General features: G+C 42.9%; 2 protein-coding genes across 5 annotated transcripts in view; one reads left to right on the top strand and one right to left on the bottom strand.

Annotated features, from left to right (window-relative positions):
* Nucleotides 1-2,060: 2,060 nt before the first annotated feature.
* Nucleotides 2,061-20,343, top strand: part of LOC121854373 (NADP-dependent malic enzyme-like) — a 56,447-nt gene continuing 38,164 nt past the window's right edge. For 2 of the 4 annotated variants that reach the window (XM_042349002.1, XM_042349003.1), the window contains exon 1: nt 2,061-2,149. In XM_042349002.1, coding sequence (XP_042204936.1) covers nt 2,076-2,149 — 74 coding nt within the window. In that variant the 5' untranslated portion in view covers nt 2,061-2,075. Of the gene's footprint in view, nt 2,150-13,950; nt 14,087-20,343 lie in introns of those variants that run through there. The other 2 variants (XM_042349005.1, XM_042349004.1) reach the window with 1 other exon arrangement.
* Nucleotides 10,361-12,735, bottom strand: LOC121854375. The gene is made up of 2 exons (XM_042349007.1): nt 12,673-12,735; nt 10,361-12,134 (listed from the first exon to the last, which is right to left on the bottom strand). The coding sequence occupies exon 2, from the start codon at nt 12,130-12,132 to the stop codon at nt 11,542-11,544; it is 591 nt and encodes a 196-aa protein (XP_042204941.1). The 5' UTR covers nt 12,133-12,134; nt 12,673-12,735; the 3' UTR covers nt 10,361-11,541.

The raw sequence follows: 20,343 nt of genomic DNA, 5'->3' as shown, positions 1-20,343 counted from the left end.
TTGCGGTTAGTTGCAAAATGGCGTATGTCTGTGAAGATTGCTCCTTGGCGGACTGGGTGTGTAATTTAGTGTTTTTTTTTTATAATTCAGAGAGTTTTTCAGAAAGAAGCCGCAGCTCTTGGCATCTAAAGGTCTAATAGTGTTCTCCCTGCTTCAGTCTAGTGTCCAAGAAGGTATGATTCAGACTGTAAGTACTGTATCATGAAGATCGGCATATGCGAGTGCTTGGTATCGCAGTACGAGACAAACACTGCCCAACGTAAGTGTTTTACACACCCGGGGGATCCAGGGGAGCGGAGCCTTCCTGGCTAGGAGGTTAGGTCACTTCCTACTGGTTTCTCTGGTTAAGAGCTTTAATTTTATCCCGTGTTTTTACCCCGCTATTTCCTTCTACAAAGCCCTGCTCATTTTATGCAACCAATATTGTTGGTAATGGGGTGTCATATCTACTCATTTTTACCGGAAATGAAGATCAAATTCGCATGAAACGCGATGAAATAAGCTGTAAAAACCTATTTTCTACAGTAATTTTCGTGCATGGCGACTCCTAAATATTTACCACACCGGTCACTTAGGATAACTGACTGGGTTAGGTTAGCTGAATAAGTTCAGTTAGGTGAGGTAAGTTTCGGTTAGATGACCCTTAACTTACAATGACCCCTGGTCATGATAGTAACCCTGACCTTAGTGACCCCTACCTTGAGTGACCTTCATCTTAAAATGACCCCGATCATGAGTGACCCAGGAGCGACTCTGACCTTGACACAATGCTGACGCCTGACCAGCCTGTAGTCCGTCACATGGTGTCCAGTTCATTTACCAATCAAATTTTTATATACATCTTATTAATATTATGGAATGTACATGTGAATAACAGGCATATAGGCTACTTATAAATGCATACACAGATACTTAAGCATAATTGCATACAGAAACACACTTTATATACACATATGTATGTATTCTGGCATACACATGAATATACTAGGTCGTAGAATAACACGAAAAACTTCATGAAGATATTATAATAAAGTATTGTTCATTATTTATGGTTACTGGTCCAGTTCGCCAGCCACTGTTTACGGTGCTTGTGGACAACTGTGGTGTTCCTGTATACTATACAACCCTCCCACACTATACAGTATAGTGTGGGGGGTTGATGGTGGTCTGTGTCGGTGGTTAATGGTGTGTGTGTGTGTGTGTGTAGTAGTCAGTTATTGTGGGGTGAGGGTCAGTGTCAGCCCGACATAAGGCGGGTGGCTTAGGTGGTGGTGTCACTGCAGCCAACACAACCACCTGTGGAATCAATACAGTAAACCAGGCCAGCGATCGCTTGGCAACGTTCGTTTGTTGCTGAGTTCTCCTGTGACGATAGTCTATCACCTTCACTGCCGCATCTTACAACATGTAAACAAAAATGACGACGTGGAGTTTCTTAAATATTAAAGAAAGTCAGCTGCTGTACACCGTCAGCTTGCTGAAGGCCGAGGGCACACCAGGACTGGTGCCTGGGATGGGTGTTACCGTGTTTCCCTGGGCCCCGCCCTCTCGGGAAACTTCTGGCGAGGAGGTGGTCCCTCGTGCAGCAGCGTGCGCGTGTGTCGGCCCTCCCCATTCACGATGCGCCAGTATTGACGGTCTCACAAGCTGCCGAGTAACTAGGTCCACGTGTGTTGTTCCCGCCGGTCAAAGTCCTCAGTCTTCCATGTGTACATCAAAGGAGGAACTCCCTGTCTTGGTGACCACCGTACATGTACCTGACCCCGCGTTACCCCCACCACCCCTCCTCACAGCATCCCTCATTATCCCTAAACCACACAGCTGCTTCTCATAACCCACCACGATTATCCGAAATCTCTCGGCTTTTTCGAACATCCTTCCTTAGTTTTCAAATCCCCCCACTCTTGATTGACTGTCTAGCCCTGACAGTGCCTGGTGAATTGCTGACTAGTCACTGCCTGGCTCTGGTGTTCCATCTCCACGCCTCGCGCGCCCCGTGAACGAGCACTTTTACTGGTGAGAGGAGGGTGGTGGGAGGTTCATGTGTTGCTAGCGGGGCTCACACCATCACGCTCATGGGCAACACCAGTGCCGTCGTCTGCTTCGCTCCCAAGAGTACCTTCACCTCGCGTCCCTCCACTTCCTCCAGGTCAGTGACACGTTCAAGTACTTCATGATCCAGGTCTCTGCCATGGTCCAGATCAGTGCCATGGTCCAGGTCAGTGCCATGGTCCATGTCAGTGTCATGGTCCAGGTCAGTGCCATGGTCCAGGTCAGTGCCATGGTCCAGATCAGTGCCATGGTCCAGGTCAGTGCCATGGTCCAGGTCAGTGCCATGGTCCAGATAAGTGCCATGGTCCAGGTAAGTGCCATGGTCCAGGTCAGTGCCATGGTCCAGGTCAGTGCCATGGTCCAGGTCAGTGCCATGGTCTAGGTCAGTGCCATGGACCAGGTCAGTGCCCTGGTCCAGGTTAATACCATGTTCAAGTCAATCAATCTACTTTTCTCTCATCAAATGACTTGCATAAAAGATATTCATACAAGACGATACACAACGCTCACGATGCACTCAGGATTCTCAATCGAGTAATTGTTCTCTATAAAATTCGGTTCGGTGTCTTAAGATCGTTGATTTGGGAGTCTAGTTGATGATTAAAGTGAATAAGTTCTATTATATGATTCGGTTAGGTGTTTATAATGAGTGATTAGTTTAGGGTCTGTAGTTGGTTAATTAGTCTAGATGATTAGATTTAGTAATTAACTGGGCTGATTAAGAGAATTTAACGCCCCCCCCCCCCTCCCAAATCAAGAAATGAAGTGAAGCAGTACTCAATATTTACTGAAAGTTTGCCACTCCATCAGCGAAACTGGAGCGGAAGCGATCTACTCCAGCCAACAAAATAAGTCTATAATGGCTTACTTACACTATTGCAAATGTACATTTCAGAGAGGAAACACTTACGTACATTATTTGAGGGTTTTCTCATTTCTTGTTATTTGTTCGGTTCATCTGTATATTCTCGGTGAATTTAATTAACATCTATGGTGAGAGCTTGTGTTCTGTGGAAGATTTTGTGGTTCTGGCTGCTTTTCATTGTCTTGCCTTCTTTATGGTAGGAAGAATGCCCTCGTTTCTATTTATTTTTCTTATTTTTTGCCGCTCAGAGCAATGTTAATCAACAATTTAAAGGGGGAACGCATTATACAAACACACCCGCAACGCTGCCATGTTTATCGTATACATCAGTGATCCCCTACCTGTAGTTGGCGCCCGCGAACCATATGGAGCCCGCAAGGGTTTATTATGTGAATTATTTGGGATTCTTTGTAAGAGTAAAATTAATGAAAATATGTAATAACTTGATACAACTGTCGTGTACAAGACGTGTTTATTTACCCCAGACTAGGCCCAGAGAGAGAGTCAGCCTTCTCACTGGGGTAAGTACAGTAGGCATGTCCTGCCCAAGAGTAAATGTAAAAAGTATGTAACTGGTAACAATTAGACGTGTAAAACTGCAAATAACTGTATAGTATGAGTGATACATCATGACGAAGGATGAGATGAATCGGAAAGCGTGATTGCACTCCTTCAATGTAACAGCTGTTTTTATTGGTTCGTTATAATTCTCGAAAATTTTTCAATTATTTGTTCTGGAGTCGTTGAAGAATACTTAAATTTCATGCAATAAAACATCAGCACTGGGAAATCTCTCTCTCTCTCTCTCTCTCTCTCTCTCTCTCTCTCTCTCTCTCATATATATATATATATATATATATATATATATATATATATATATATATATATATATATATATATATATATATATATATATATATATTTTTTTTTTTTTTATTACGAAAAAACATTATAGAGTAACCTACTTCTCCATAAATGTTACGCAAAGGTAAATATTTTTTCCCGTTTCACTTCATGTATTCTCACGTACTGACTCCCGAAGACTGAAGTTCGTGCAACACTCCGTGATTGCAACAACGAGCGTAAGACTGGTTACTCGTGTTGAATTAGTTACCATTTCAACATACTATACCGTAAGTGTAAGCAGGTGTTTTTGTTTGTTACCATTTAACAAACCGTATCCGTTAATGGCCCTCATTCTTAACCGAAGTGAGAGTCGCCATAAGATTTTGTGACACTGAATGAAGTAGAAATTAGCTTCTTGAATGTTGCCCATGATGAATAAGCAGAACGAAAATTTCATCGGTCGGGGGAGGGGAGGAGCCTTGACTCTGACCCTGGCACGACCACACCAGTAGTCACGCTTTCACTGCGTGTGTGGGTCATCCATCCTGCCGAGGAATAGTCTTGTACACAATATAACATTTTCCTTTTCTATTTTTAATTTATTTTTATTTTTTTCGCCCCCTAGGCCCCGATGTGGGTCGATGACCTGTGCCCGGGTGGGCTATTCCCCGTAAAAAAAATAAAAAATAAAAACATATATATAAAAATAAAAACGCACCCATAGGATCTTTTGATTGACTAATTAATTGATTTATCTATTGATTGATCAGAAATATAAATTTTTAACTCTGAAATCTTGGGTTCAAGGTTGGTATAGCAGTCGGTTTGGCCCGAGATGACTACAGTAGAAAGTGATGACAATGATCAACTTGATCTCATTCATTCCTCCACCTGCCAGTTTTAGTGAGGTGTGCTACATCTAACGTCTGAGTAGCAGCCTGCAGAGGGAGATATAATAACCTTTATTATAGTCATTAACTCCGACTCGTGTAACTGTGGTTATTATGCAGACAATGGTCGAGTTTCTCTTCCCTTCATTGCATCTCAAAATGCTTGTGCTTTGACAAACTTCTCCAATGTCCTCGGTAAAAATTCGTTTTTATCCCAATTTCTCTAATTGTTGAGATATTTTTCTAGTATATTTTTGGTGCTTTTTAATTGACATAACCTAACCTAACCTAACCTAAAAAAAGAATCCTAGTGATAATGGTAAAAAAAAAATCTGAAATGCCTATTGGGATAAAAACGAATATTAACCGTGTCCTGTAATACACAGTAGGTGATTCGCGTTATATTATGTTTATTATTAAAATTTCAAATAAATCAAATTTTAAGGAAATAATTAATTGGAATGTTGACAATGAACAAATTCCATTTTGAGAGCGAAAGCAACGACATTGCTCGGTTTGTTTAAGAAATTTAGTTGTGTTGTTGTTGTTGTTTTGTTTGATATTACCGTCCAAATTCGTGACCTTAGTCGCTCTTTATCTCCTCACCTCCCTCTGTTGACATGAAGGCATTACAATTTCAATATCATTACACAATAATCTTGTAATGTGTAACTCTCTTATCTCTCCTGCTGTGTTATGGACAAGGAGAGTTATTAACTTTGATAGCTGAACGACATAACAAATTAATTCTGTCCATCGTCATAGACACGCAGAGGCGATGGTTCCAGGTGTGTCCAGTGAAAGTGCCCCCACCAGACCATGTACCGTGACTCAGGTCTCTCCTCTGAGACAAAAGTTGTCACGATGGGTGTTGGTGCTTGCCGGTACACCTGTCATGGTAGTGGTGTCTGCTGGTATACCTTCACTCTACTGCCCTACGTTACTATAATGTTTGTGTGGAAGAAAACACTTAACCTCAGAGGGTATTGGTATTAAAAGAAACTTGGTCTGGTGTGAGATTTATCATATTTCATTATAATTATTCTGGTGGTGGGAGTTATTCCAACAGGAAGTTCAGGATTATGTCCAGTAAGGATTTTGTTTTCTTCATATATAAGCCTGAATATGGTAGGCTACGTTAAGTTGATTCACTTATCGGCTGTGTCTCACGATTTTCATGTTACAGGGTCAAAAATACTCAAACACCACCACCAGCCCAGTTCCTGCCCGCCTGCCCTACTTGTGGCCGTGTTGTAAGACCTTGCCCACCCTCCTGCCCCTGTTTCCTCACCTAAAGTTTCTTCCACGGAGAAATTTTTTTATCACATTGTTGTTGGGTAACGCTGGCTAGGGGATTCAAGGCAGACCAATGTGACTCTAAATGTCGACAGTTCAGTGTGTTGAGGTAAGGGTGTCGGCAGTCCTGCAGGTGTGGCGGGATAAGACCTGCATCCTATCACCACATTCTACAGTGACAACAGCGGATTCCACATCACACACTTTCACCACATTTACATCACCAGTACCACATCCCACTAATACAACACTTACACCGCTAGTACCATACACCAACAGTTCCACACTAACACCACCCCGTGTCACACTTACATCACCAACACCACACGTACACCACCAATTGTACACTATCACCAGCAGGTCACCGTCGTTGGTGGTTCAGACACTCCTCACCGGCGCCAGGGATGAGAGTGGGTTGCATTTATGGCAGCCTCATGTGTTACTGCGGTAAAACGTGATCTTACTTGAAAAATTACCCGACGAAACTTATTTATGTTTAGATCATCTTGGATGGGTCAAGTTGAATTTATTTGTTTGGTCGACTTTTTTGTCGATAACTAACCGCGCAAAGTTAATAACTAAATGTATTAAAACTGGACAATGAAAAATTGACTGATGATGAACAATGGGGGGAGTGGTTAAACCATTGATTTCCTTCCTCCGTCAAAGCGGCAAATAGAACAAAATAACATAGCCATTTCTAATATGAATTAGATTGGATAAGTTTGGTTAGATCTAGTTAAGGGGTTTCAGGAGGACATCATTACAGGTGTGTTGAGCCCGGCCTGGTGTAACATAGCTAGGCCGAGACAGGTGTGTGGTACCCGTCGCTCAACACTCCACCAGCACACAGTTAAAGAGGATGAATTTACCGATACAATGATGACGTTTGTGTTTTATATTCGTAGGTGTTTTTGTCCGGATGTGGCTGAGCGTGAATAGGGAAGCTGAGTGCAACAGGGGGCTAAACTCCATCCACCCAAAAAATATTTTAGTTATACAGTAGTATTAACTGTACTCCCAACCTTTCCTCTATCGGCAGAAAAACAAACTGTCCTGGTAGCGCAATATTTGTAAGGCTGAGATCCATATTACTAGTGAAGGCAGGTAAAAGCGTCTCTACGGAGCGTGATAAGAACATAAACATAAGAAAATAAGGAGTCTGCAATAGGCCGGTTGGCCTGTGCATGGCAGCTCCTGTCGAGAGTTACTACCACTCTCTATCATCCATGAATCTATCCAGCCTCCCTTTGAAACTTTCCAGCGTTCCAGCACTTACTACAAAGTTGCTAAGCTTGTTCCACTCGTCCACCACCCTATTTGTAAACCAGTTCCTTCCTATCTCCCTCCTAAACCTAAACTTATCCAACTTGAATCCGTTGTTCCGAGTCCTATCCTGCTCGGATATTATAAGAACTTTATCTATATCCCCTTTATTGATTCCTTTCACCCACTTGAATACTTCTATCATATCTCCTCGCACTCTTCGTCTTTCTACGGAATGCAAGTTTAGTTTCTTTAACCTATCCTGATATGGAAGGTTTCTAAGTCCCGGAATCATTTTCATCATTCTTCGCTGCACCGACTCTAGTGAATTGATATCCATTCTATAATAAGGGCACCAGAACTGAACCGCATAATCGAGGTGCGGCCTGACTAGCGCAAGATATAGTTGCAATAAGACCTCTGCACTCTTATTACTTACACTTCTAAATAAAACCCAATACTCTGTTTGCCTTATTTCGAACATTAACGCACTGTTTTCTAGGCCGTAGGTACGGGCTTACAAGTACCCCTAGGTCTCTTTCACAAGTCGACTTCTCTAGGTTGATGTTGTTAAGGCTGTATACATTATAAGTATTTGTTCTTCCAATATTAAGTACGCTGCACTTGCTGGTGTTGAATTTCATTTGCCATTTTTCAGACCACCCCTGCAGTTTATTTAGATCCTCCTGTAATGCATATGCATCCTGCCCTGAATTAATCTGCCGCCCTATTTTGGTGTCATCCGCAAACTTGCTTATGTCACCTCGAGGCGGACTGAGGAGGAAAAGCACCTCTCTCGCTCATAGCGACTCATTATTTTCCAGTTTCTTAGCTAACGAGAGTCCATGTTTCTACAAAGATGTCATAGGAATGCTTTGTAATAACGCCTTTTTTTCTAACTGGCAGAAGAGGGAGGGCCATTGAGAGAAAAAAACGGAGGAGGGAGGGCGAGGGTGGGAGTGAGGGTTCACAGGGCTGGTGGCACGTGGAGTGTCATGTTCCGGCCTGTCCAATAGGGGGGAAACAGGGAGGAGGAGGCGGCTTGAAGCGAGGGTTAGTGGTGCGTGTAACACGTTAGTAGGAGGCTTATAGCACTGAGGAAAGTACCGTTCTGTTCTCCAGGCATTATTCCTTCATCTTCCAAGAATGTCAAGCGACAATAGACAGGAGGCCACTACCTCACAGCAGAGAGGTAGAAAGAGAGTAAGAGATCCGTCCAGTTGGGCCAAGAATGTCTCCAAAATGAAGAGAAACAGCGGGCAAGCCTATGTGAGTGTTAAGACCGGCAAGCAGATGAAGAGTGCTGTCGGGGAACCTTGTGAGATGTTTGCTTCGACAAGGTGACTTTGCCCATCATAAGGAAACTCTTCGACGATTTCTGGGGCATGGCCAACTATTTTTTTCCAGAATAACTACATCCAGAAGCTTGTCCGAAAAGTGGATGTGAAGCGACATAGGTCTCCCAAGACACAAGACAAACCAGGGAAAAACCGTGAGTTTATGTTTGCGTACACTGTTATGTACGAAAGCATCACTACCCAGTTTGCAGACAAGGATTTTTATCCATCTTTGGCATCACAAGGAAACGTCTAATGACTGCAATTGCCAAGATAACATCCAGTCATACAGCTGTGCCCGACAAACGTGGACTCCATTGTAATGATTGTTTATCAGACCATAGCTTACAGCCCAGAGAAGTACGACACATATAACAGTAAGTAGATGCCAACGTGTACACCCACGCAAGTTGGCACACCTTACAGTGAGATTAAAACCTGACCCAGGAAAGGCCACGGCCTCAAGTTACCTAAGTTAACCTGGTGTTATGACCGTGTTAAAGAAACTCACCTGACCAAGACACACCCGGGTGGTAATAGTTAGGAAGCATTACTGACTGGCGACATGACCACGCATCTGGGCAAACACAGCTGTCCAGACCTGACTCAAAAGAGGTCACGGTCACAGTGACCCAGAGTTCTCACCGCCGCATCATTAGCTAACCCGGCGACATGACCATGTTACTCAAGAAGCTACCCCCCAGCCAGTACACCTGCCACCTGACCAGACACACCCAGATTAGTGAAGACATCTTCCGGCTCGTGACCGCCAATATAAGAGCCGGCAGCTCCTTTCACGGGGCATTGAACATTCGGATTATTATTAGAACAGGGAAGGGGCCGACAGTTCCTTCCCAGAGGGAGACTTCCCTCCTTAGCACTGGGGCCCCAACTAGCAGAGTCTTCCATAGGAGACATAGTCCAGCAGCACCTGCAGCTCCTTCCATGCTGATTTCGCATTATTATTGTAAGAGGGAAGAGGCCGACAGCTCCTTCCCAGAGGGAGACTTTCCTCCCCAGCATTCTCTTCAGCAGCACCTGCTGGGCCTCCCTCAGGTCACACGTGAGTCATTGTCCGAGTTACCCATTAGGGGGAGTTACTTACGCTGGGAAGTGAATACATTTCATGTTTGTGTCCGAGAATCAGTGTCAAGTAACTTCAATATATTCAATATATTAATGTGTTTCACTATACCCATCAACCGGCACCTATTTGGTGGGTTAAGAAGACTCACAGTTGACTTTTTGTTTCTTCTCATCTTGCCCAGTTCCGAGCAACATGCTCATTTTATGATTTTTTCATTCCACTATTCACCATTCTGCAATCCTTAATGATATACAGGTTGTGTTGTGTTGTTTGTACTGTGTACCTCAAATGTGCAAGTCTAGGATTAGTAAAGTTATTGTCTTATTGCTACTGACAGACTGGCTTAAGGGCTGTTTCTATCCCACCCCTTATTCTTCTATTCCTTCCCCCCCACCCCCCTTATCTCCAGCAATCCCCTTCCTCCACAGGCGAGGAGGATCTCGTGACACGGGGCGGGGGAGGGAACGGTGTGTTGGGGTAGCCTAGCCAGGAACACACTCGTCCTTCACGCTGAAGATTGTTATGGCTGTCTCGACGTTGCGTGTTAATCTGGGATTATTTCCTCCAGTGTGTGTGTGTGACGCACGGGGATATTAAGCCATTATGCATCACTGTTAATAGCAATAATCTAGTGTAATTTTTCCTCGATATACTTGCGCTTATATCCTTCTACATTGATAAGTAAGGTATTACATCGATACATATTAAAAAAAAGACGTGCCAAGTATTCAAATTTAATAAGATGATTTAATTGGTTTATCTTGAAGTTATAATGAAAAGGGATATTTGGTTCATAACTGCAAATGTGGGATATTATATTTATTTGCAGGTGTCATCGTTATACCGTGTGCACTTTATAAAACAAATACCGATTCAGTATATGCCAGGAGGAAAAAATTAGTTACAATGAGGAAAAGATACCCCTAAAAATATTTATTAGAATTAATGAAAAAAAAGTCAGTTTTCAATACAAGGAATTTTATTTTACAAATTAGATAACTAGTGATTAATAGTTTAAACAAAAAGAATGTACTGTATAACGGAAAAAACTGCTTAAGTTGTACAATGTTAATATTGTAGAGGACTTATAAAAGAAAATATATACTGTACAATCAATAATAGCGTTAACTTTCTATATCAAGTAAGGTATTCGGTATGACTTTCCCTTTAGTGAGTCAGTGAACTGTTTTCGCTAATCATCTGCTCAAGAAATTCATCTGCTTTCGAGAATGTCTGACAGATGCTCCAGTGAGAGGCAGCTGACTTACCGTGAAGGCAATTATCTGATTTAGGAAAACTCAAGCAAAAAAACTTTTTGTACAAGCACATGGACAACTATTCACTTACGTTTGTGAAATCGTTAAATTAGATTACAGTGATTCTCTCAAAGAAAATGAACAAAACGAAGAAAAACAGTATTGCAACTGTCAACCGTGTCATACTGCTATGGCTGTGCATTAAGCTTCATTTTCTCAGTGCTTCTACAGTGCGTGCCAAAGTGCATTATCTGCTCTATTAAAACAAACTGGTCCTAGTAAACGGTAAATAAATAACAATCGTATGGTTATTAAGTTTTTAGGATTGTCAGATGTATTCCTTCTAAGGTATGTCGCCATGATAAAGGATCGCGAACCGTATGTAGTACAGTACACTGGTCAATATCTAACTAATACGCAATTATTTAGTGTTATTTATATTGGTTTAGTAAAGCCACATTATAAAGTCATTCAGAGCTTATGTGACCATTTTTATAAGCGGTGAAATCAAAGAACCCCATGAACTTGCCTTCGACAAAATTATCAAGAATAAAGGAGGATCCTACATAGACTGTGTGTGGTAGAACCATCACTTGTATGTGGCAGCGGTGGTAGAACCCTAAGCTGTGTGGTAGTATTCACAAGGTCAGTAATCAATGGTAACATCCTGAGACAGCGGGGAGTATCCTGAAGGGTGTCGCAGACCAGAGATCTGCCTCGGGTGCTGTGGCCGACGGACCTCCAGGGACAGTAGCCGAGAGTCCTGCGGAGCATCCTCCACCTCGATACACTTGAGGGCGCGGAACACCGAGACCAAAGAGGAATCTTCCTCCAGGCGACCCGGCAAGAGGTAGTCACATGGGGGTGTTGTAGTCTGGCCTTCAGAAGGGGACTCAAGCTCTACGTTCATTTGGTAGCAGTTGTGATCCAAGGCCATGAGTCCTGGTGGCCCAAAGCTCCCCGCGGAATCTGCTTGGAATAGTCCCTCTACAGGAACCAGCTGCTCGCTAGATTCCAGCAGCTGTTTCTTAAGGCTCTCAATATGGGCGTCCGTGTTGAGGGCAGTGCGGGTCCTTGTCTTGCTCTTGGGCATGTACTCGACGGTTGTGTCGAAGAGGACGACCTCCAAGGTGTCATCATGGTCATCGAAGAGCGGGGTAGAGGCCATCATGTCCAGGTCACTGTGTAGCAGCACCGGTGACGCTGCCTGAGCCCTCGATCCCTTCGGCATCACCATACCTGCAAGTGACACACACACATTATTCATACTTACGCACTTTACAGTTTACACATACAGAGGAACATCTACACATACACTCACATGTTTTGTAAGGTCACCCTGTGTACATAAGCTTTCTCTCAGTCTTTGTAATTCAGTTGCCTCTGAAGATGTCTTGAATAAAGACGAAAGCTAAGGTTCTCCATTGTTTCCCTTTACCCAGTGTGATTTTATCAAGATTCATCTTATTCACGTTTCCATTGTGGATTTACATGATGTATATATATATATATATAAAGATCCTCAGAAGCAAAATTGCACAATAGCAAGTCACCCTACAGTTAACAATTCCATAATAACACCAAATTTCCAACTCATGACTTCATTCCTGTGGAGCATTTGGCCTTTATTTGTACCTTTATTACACCATAAAGTATACTTTACTTTTACTTTTATTCTCTTCACCACTGATCGGCTCGTTAGCCGTTTGGGCGATCGGTCACGTCTCTGTTACGCACTGTTGGCAAGTACTGGGCATGCACCGGCTCCTGAATGTACCTGAACCTGCTCCAGTGTTGGTCAAGTTTGGTCTTGAAAGAGCTCACACTCGGTGCCGTCACAACACTTTCTGATAGATTGTTCAAAGAGTTCACAACTCTCACTCCGAAAAAGTTTGCCCTCACAGTTTTCTGGACTTGCGGCTTCTTCAATCTTGAGCTGTGACCCGTTGTGGGGCGAGCGTCCGCCAGCTCCAAGTAAGGACACTCGACTGAGTAGTGCCCCTTGAGATGCTTATACACCTCAATTAGGTCTCTCCTTGCCAGTCTGTAGTTTTCGCTAGGCAAGTTCAGGCGCTCCAATCTCTCAGGGTAGCTGAGGTGCCGAAGTGCAGGCATAGTACAACACCTACACTCCGCCTACAGAGTCCTTACACCCCTCATACACAAAATTCAATATTTACAAAATACAGACGAGAATACATCCACATAAACAGTACTATCTGGCATAAGGTTCCCCTTTTTTAGACAAAATTACCAAAACTTTGTACTTTTCGAGTGATCAAACGTACTACCCTTTCTCAGAATGTGTTATCGTATGTACTTTGTAGATATTGCATTTTGTGTATTATATATCAAATTGGAATTTACCTATAATTTTTTTTAAATATATCATTTACTCTTTGCACTTTTACAAGGACCTCAGTGGAAGTTTGCTTTTCGTGGCTTTCTTGGGCTATACTTGGTTGAATCGGCTTACTGTAAGCCATTGTGTGTATGTCTGTCTGTACTGAATATGTACATGCTGAGCCGATGTGAACTTGCATTATGATATTAATAAGTATATATTTATTTAGCTATCTATTCACATACGTGTTAGCTGTAAGACCTGGGAAATGGAGAGTGGGCAGTAAGAAAAGTGCGTTGGCCCTCGGGTAATATTCATAGAAAATGGAAGTTCAGATAATCGATAACTATTCCAGGCTAAAATCGACCGTTTTGTGCCACCAAATAAAAAAAAAAACTATGGTCTACTTTATCGTATACTAAATATTCAGCCATTTGTCTTACTGTATAATACAATTATATATTAATCATAAATAATTATCAGTATCTTACTCCCAATATATGAAAATGCTGAATTCGACACGAAATTCACACTTTCATTGCATTGAAACGGATTTTTCATTTAATTCAAAGAATTATGTATTGTACATTTCTGGCAACGCAGTGGAAACTTTACTGAGTATTGCCACCGCCGGGAATGGAAAATAAAGCCGTGTGTGGAAGATTTTGAGGACTGACACTGGGCGCAGGCGCAACAAAGCTTGCAGCAGACGACACCATCACAACCCCGTTGCCACCGGTCGAAGGTGCTACCCAAAACGGGCAGTGCTCTGAGTAAGCTTTTATTAATAGTGTTTACTACTAATCTACAGTGACGATATGTTCTCCATTGCACCCAGAGTGGCCCTGTAAGTTGTCCCATGCTACGATATTTGTATTAAACTAAGGCATGATCATCACAGGAGGTATTTGTAGGTGTAAAAACAGATGCTCCTCAACTTCTTATGGCAAGTGTTGGACCCGGCTTACGGATGCCGTCTACACATGAGCATGACGAGAATAACCCCTGTACAGATTATAATGAGCACCTTGATGTTGATGACTTGCATGTGAATATTTTTAGAACTTTCAATATCCAAATGTGAAACGAATTTGTCAAAGTTTTAGCTTTTATAATCTTGCAACGACCGTGCATCTCTCGCATAGTGGACGACATGAGAGTAATCAGCTGAGCGGTTCGACGAGCTCAAGATAATGTTGAGTGACTGAGTATTGTGCAGTTTTAAACCAAGCAATGTTCACGTTACTTATTTTGTTAGTCTTTTTTGTGGAAATTTTTACGGTATTCGTAATTTTTATGCAATTTATTGACAAACTTTCAGTCACCAGTAGAAAACACACATACAGTACTCAGAAACTTAAACGGATGTTTGTATGTATAATAATATTAAGTTGCATAGTTTTATTTGTTGGTATGACACAAATTTTTCATAAAAATTTCAGTGTATTCACTGCACACATATTCAGTAAAACCGAGTAAATTAAAATGTTTTGAAGCATCAAACTCTGGAAACATCGAATCACTTCCAATGTATTCGAGCTGAAAGTAAATAATGTACAGTACAGTATATTAGTCATTGAGTGGCATGGTTCACCTTCAACCCATTTAGTCGCATCGTGGTCGAGATTGCTGCTTAACGGCACTGCTGTCTTAGTAACTTAAAATAACTGTTGATCGATACACAGTGAAATGTATATTAGACACTGCTGGCAAAAAAATATAAAAACTGCTTGCTACAGTACTGGCCAGTGAACTTTTGGTAGCTGCATTTACCTTTATCAGACGCCATCATTATTGTTGTACAAGATAAAAACACGTTTATCAAACCTTCCATACCACGGCAGATGTTTTCAGTGTAAGGACCCAGATTCATATTGTTTTCATCGTGGGAAATTATTTAGGTCTGTTGTCAGTTAATGATATATTCCCAGCATTTATAAAAATGGTACACCTGCTTACATTGGGCGAGTCATTGCTTATCTTTCTATATTTGAATTACATCACTTAACTTGTATTTCGTAGTGCTAGCTCAGGGAATCATGTCTTAAAATTGATAGTGATGATGCCAGAGTCTTGATAATAAACAGTGGCATGAAGGATCTTATTATTTGAATGAACCAATGGTCTTTTAGGTTATCAGATAAACTAATGGGTTGTGGGTACAGTGAAAGCTGGGGGTCATGGTTGTGTGTAGGTAAGGGAGTGTATATGGATACTTTGGTAGGATGGGTGTGTAGGCGAGGGTGTAATTTAGTGGGTGTGGGTGGTGAGTGTAGCGGATATGTTGTTCTGTGATAGGTGTAGGTGTGTAGGTAGGCAGGGTAGAGTGGTTAAGCAAGAGCGAACCCAGCTGAGCTATTGATGACGGGGGAACGCAGCTGTATGGCAGATCAATACAGCACGTGGTGGTGGGTGTCTGTAAGAGCGACTGGCTGTCTCCCTTATGTGCGTCCTGTGTCTGGGAAATTTACCCGCTGTGTAGGTTAGTTTGTGGCACAGTCTGGGTGGGGTGTAGTGTAGGCTGAGTGTGTGTGCTGTAGGTTGGTTGTGTAGACGGTAGAATGCAATAGGCGTATAGGTGGGGTGTAATGACTCTGTAGGTGGATAGTGTAAATTGTTATGTATTGTAGTGTAAGTGTAGGAGGGGTGTAGGGGATGTGTAGGTGTTGTATAAAATTTGGGTAATTACTACGGGAAATTCTTAAAACTATCAGACTCAAACCTGATAATTATCCCCATTAAATCAAATAAGTAATGAATTAAAATCATTTATTAGTAGTGTGGTATTACCATGATCAATAAACCATTAAGTCCTAATTACCCACTAAAATAATAAATAATTAAAACTGAAGATATCATTGTGCAAAAGTAACCATTAAAATAATATTAAGTTGAATTTAGCATAAAAATAAAAAAAACTAAGACTAATATTGGGTAAAAAATCAACAATTAGAATTTATGACGACGGGAAACATTATTTGTTCTATGTGTAAGTTCCCAACAAACACAGACTCGGGTGGTAGTGTTCTGTTTGTAAGCATTAAGGACGTTATGTATTCGGCTGAAAATCCTGGCACTTACGTTAAAACTCCAGCTGCAAAATTTGATACAAGTACGTCACGTGATATATACACGGGAAAGTGTGGGCGAAACTTTAATTAACGCGTATGTTACTCACAGACGGACGGACAGATTAGTAGCAAGTGTACGTTAAAATTGGACCAAGTTCAAGGTCACCCAGCCACTAACGTCAAGGAAAGAACGAAATATCAGAGTTTCTTATGTAAGATTGATTTATTTTCTGGAACACTTTTGACTTTCCTCTGATCTTGATGGCAGAAATAGGCAGGGAGTGGGTGTAGGAGACAGTGGTGGGAGTGTTTGAGACAGGGAGGCGGTGGTGGGGTGTACCAGTAAGTTTAATGCACATGAAATTGGGTGAGAGAAGGTCGTTTATCCCCGGCCTCCTGCAGACCTCTCCCAGGGCCCCTCCCTCTCCCTCCGTCTACACACAATGTCAATTCAAGGTCACGTTTTCCCTCCTCAAGCGGCCAAGTGAAGACTGACTGTCCGACAAGTTTTATTTCCTTATAATTACTGAGATCTATTATACAGTACGTGATTAATTACATTTTTGACTAGTGTATAATCATAGAATTTACGGATCACCTAAATATTAGCTCCACCTCCATATTGCTTATCAGGTGAAATAAGCTGGAGTGCGTAATACTCTTCAGGTGATGCAAATATATTCACCTGTTGTTGATATTTATACGTATCTGATTATTATTTAATGACCTTAAAACACTCGTGGAATATATATTTATAATGACTTTATCTTAGCTTTGATGACGCTATCTGTTTTGAGATCTATTGATTTATCTGATTAAATTGTAAACGTCGACAAAAAACATCCCTCGATTATTATGAATTCATTCTGTAATAGAAATGCCATTACAGGTGTATGTATATTCGGTGTAGATTACAGGTACAGGTCGCTGCAGTAATTTCCGTCATGTAGGAGGATCAGAGGCAGTGCCGTACCCGAGGTCCCTGTAACAAGGTATTCTTCACAGGATATGTTTGTTCCAGTCTCTGTTACCCTTGAGACGACCCTGATAGCATGGCGTGATGTGTATTGGGGAAGGTGGTGCCGTGGTGTGTAACGGGGTGTTGGATGCCATGACAAGACTCCATCACCACCTCTAGTCTTCACGGCCAGGTAATACACAACTTCCCTAAGCCAGAATCCGCCAGTATGGACACAGAAACAAAAAAGTAAGAGGTGTATACTTGACATATATTAATGTTTACAGTATATGAGTGTCGGATACTTTGAGGTGGTGGTGTTTACGGTGACAATACAGTGCCCGTGGTGTTGTTTATGATATGGTGAATGGTTTGGGTTTATAATGAGTACTGGGGAGTGTACTGTGGCTGGGTGTTGGGCTGAGGGATTATGAGAGGTGGTGTGGTGAGTGATTGTGGAGGGTGTATGTGTGAGAGGTGGTTCATGGGGGTGAGGGGAAATTGTGTGGGAGGTGGTGGGGGGGGGAGGGTAAATGAACGTCAACATTGACCCCTCCCACGTGCCATACCCAGCTCCAGTGTTCTCTCTCTCACGGCCCTGAACCCTGCCTTGTTGGTGTGTCTGCTGGCAAGTCATTTACCCCCCCTCCTCCCTCCCTCCCTCCTCCCTCCCTCCCTGTGATCCAAGTCATGCCACCCTTGACTTGGTAACAATTATTTCCGTAACTGTATTGATCCTTGTGGTATAATGGATGTGTGGGTGCTGGCTCGCGGGTATTTTTGTATTTTGACCAGAAATACTCACCTTTCTGGGGTTCAAATGTGACATGACTGCCTTGTGTGTGTGTTGAACTAACCCGTCGACGAGTTTTGATCGACCGTGACCTGGACAGCCGACTCAGCTTGGACGAGGTGAGAGAAGGCCGGACTGGGCGCCCCTCCCTCCCTCCAGCCGCTGACGTAGATGGGGCAGGTGGAGGGGTTATCCCACACATCCCTCCCCTCTCGTACCGTATGAAGGAAGAGGAAGGAGGGGGAAGTAGACAAAGGAAGAAAGGAGAACAAAATAAATAAAGGAATTAAAGGAGATGTTTTTGGGTGAGTTTTTGCAATGTTCTCCCGGCAAGTTGAAGCTTTTTGGTTGTTGGCCAGCAGGAAGCAAACCCCTTTATGGACCACCTGTTGCTTGACGTCCCCTAAAATTAGAGAAAATATTTTAAGGTGTCACGAGGTATTAGTTTTGGCTCAGTTAATCACCTTCAGTGTTCGGGGCTGCTTATTTGTCGGGTCTCCTGAAGATTAGACACCCAAACTAGCGAACTTTTACCTGCTGATTAAACACCCTAACGCTATATATACCTGGATGGGGGGTTAGTTTAGGTTGAAGTTTGGTAATGGGTGGCAGTCGGTGATGGTTGGGTGGCAGGTGGTGATGAGTGGGTGGTAGGTGTTCAATATACACCTACTGTTTGCATGTCAGATTAGGGACCAAAGAGATGGTAGCGTGATGGTAGTGTTGCAAACATAACATCAAAAAAGTCATGCACTGCAGGTTAGTGAGTCACGCATCGCTAGTTAAATGAGTCATGCATTGCAATGATAAGGTCACTACTAATGTATTATTGTCACAAATGAGAGAGAGAGAGAGAGAGAGAGAGAGAGAGAATGATTGGGGAACCAGCGTATAAATGACAAGAATGGGGGATGAAGGGGAGGATTACACAGAGAGAGAGAGAGAGAGAGAGAGAGCCACCCTTCACCCCGCTCCCCACCTACCATACCTACCATAATAACAGGCAGATGTGCCAAGTTAGCCAGGCACGACAGAGTTGGCTTTGTGCCACATAGTCACCCTGATCACTGGCAAGGGCTGTGGGTGTCTCTCATGACTCCGGCTGATACATTTAAGGGAGAGGTGAGGGAAGGACCTGTTATAATGGTTCCTGTGTTGGATGGGATACATATAATGCCTCAATGCGTCCATAGTCTTATAGATCATTATGCCTCTACAGTCTTATAGAAATACGGGGTGCGTCCACATTGAAATGAACCCACTTTGAAGCCTTATAAATTGTTATTGAATGATGCAAACAGGAATATTCACACAGCTCATCACTGTACCCGCGGCGCCTGAGTAGCTGTTATAGTTGTGTATGTCTTGATCACACACACACACACACACTCCCACTCACTCCTCACTCCCACTCACCTTTCCACTCACTCACTCCCACACACACACACACACACACACACACACACACACACACACACACTCATTCACTCACTCACTCCCTTTCCTCACTCACACACACACACACACACACACACACACACACTCCCTCCACTCCCTCCTCACTCCCTCTGCACTCCACACACACACACACACTCACTCCTCCTCACTCACTCACTCACTCCTCCCCCACACTTTCCCCACTCACTCACACACACACACACACACACACACACACTCATTCACTCCTCCTCCTCCCCTCCCTCCCTCCCCACTCCTCCCCACTCCCACACACACACACACACACACACACACACACACACACACACACACACACACACACCTCACTCCCTCCTCACTCCCACACACACACACACACCTCATTATTCTACTCACTGCTCCTCCTGCCACTCACTCACTCCTCCTACACACACACACACACACACACACACACACACACACACACACACACACACACTCACTCACTCACTCACTCACACACACACACACACACACACACACACACACACACACTCCTCCCTCCCACACACACACACACACACACACACACACACACACACACGCACACACACACACACACACATTTAAAACATTATATAAGTGTAGGATAAATTAATAATATGCTCTATACAGTCAGTACAAAAACTAACAAAGCCCTGTTCGACCATAACACAGCCACCTGTTCAGTTACTACAGGTGTGACGTGAGGGTGTGGATGAAGATAACACATTGGGTCTGTTAAGTGTCATGACCTTGACGTGTGGGATGGAAGGGTGTACTGGTTTGTGATAAAAGAGAGAGAGCGCTCACTAAGGTTGCCAGTA

The sequence above is a fragment of the Homarus americanus genome, unplaced genomic scaffold, assembly GCF_018991925.1.
Source record: "Homarus americanus isolate GMGI-L3 unplaced genomic scaffold, GMGI_Hamer_2.0 scaffold54443, whole genome shotgun sequence".
Lineage (NCBI taxonomy): Eukaryota > Metazoa > Arthropoda > Malacostraca > Decapoda > Nephropidae > Homarus > Homarus americanus.
Note: the sequence above shows the minus strand (reverse complement) of the source record. Positions and strands in the feature narration are given on the sequence as shown.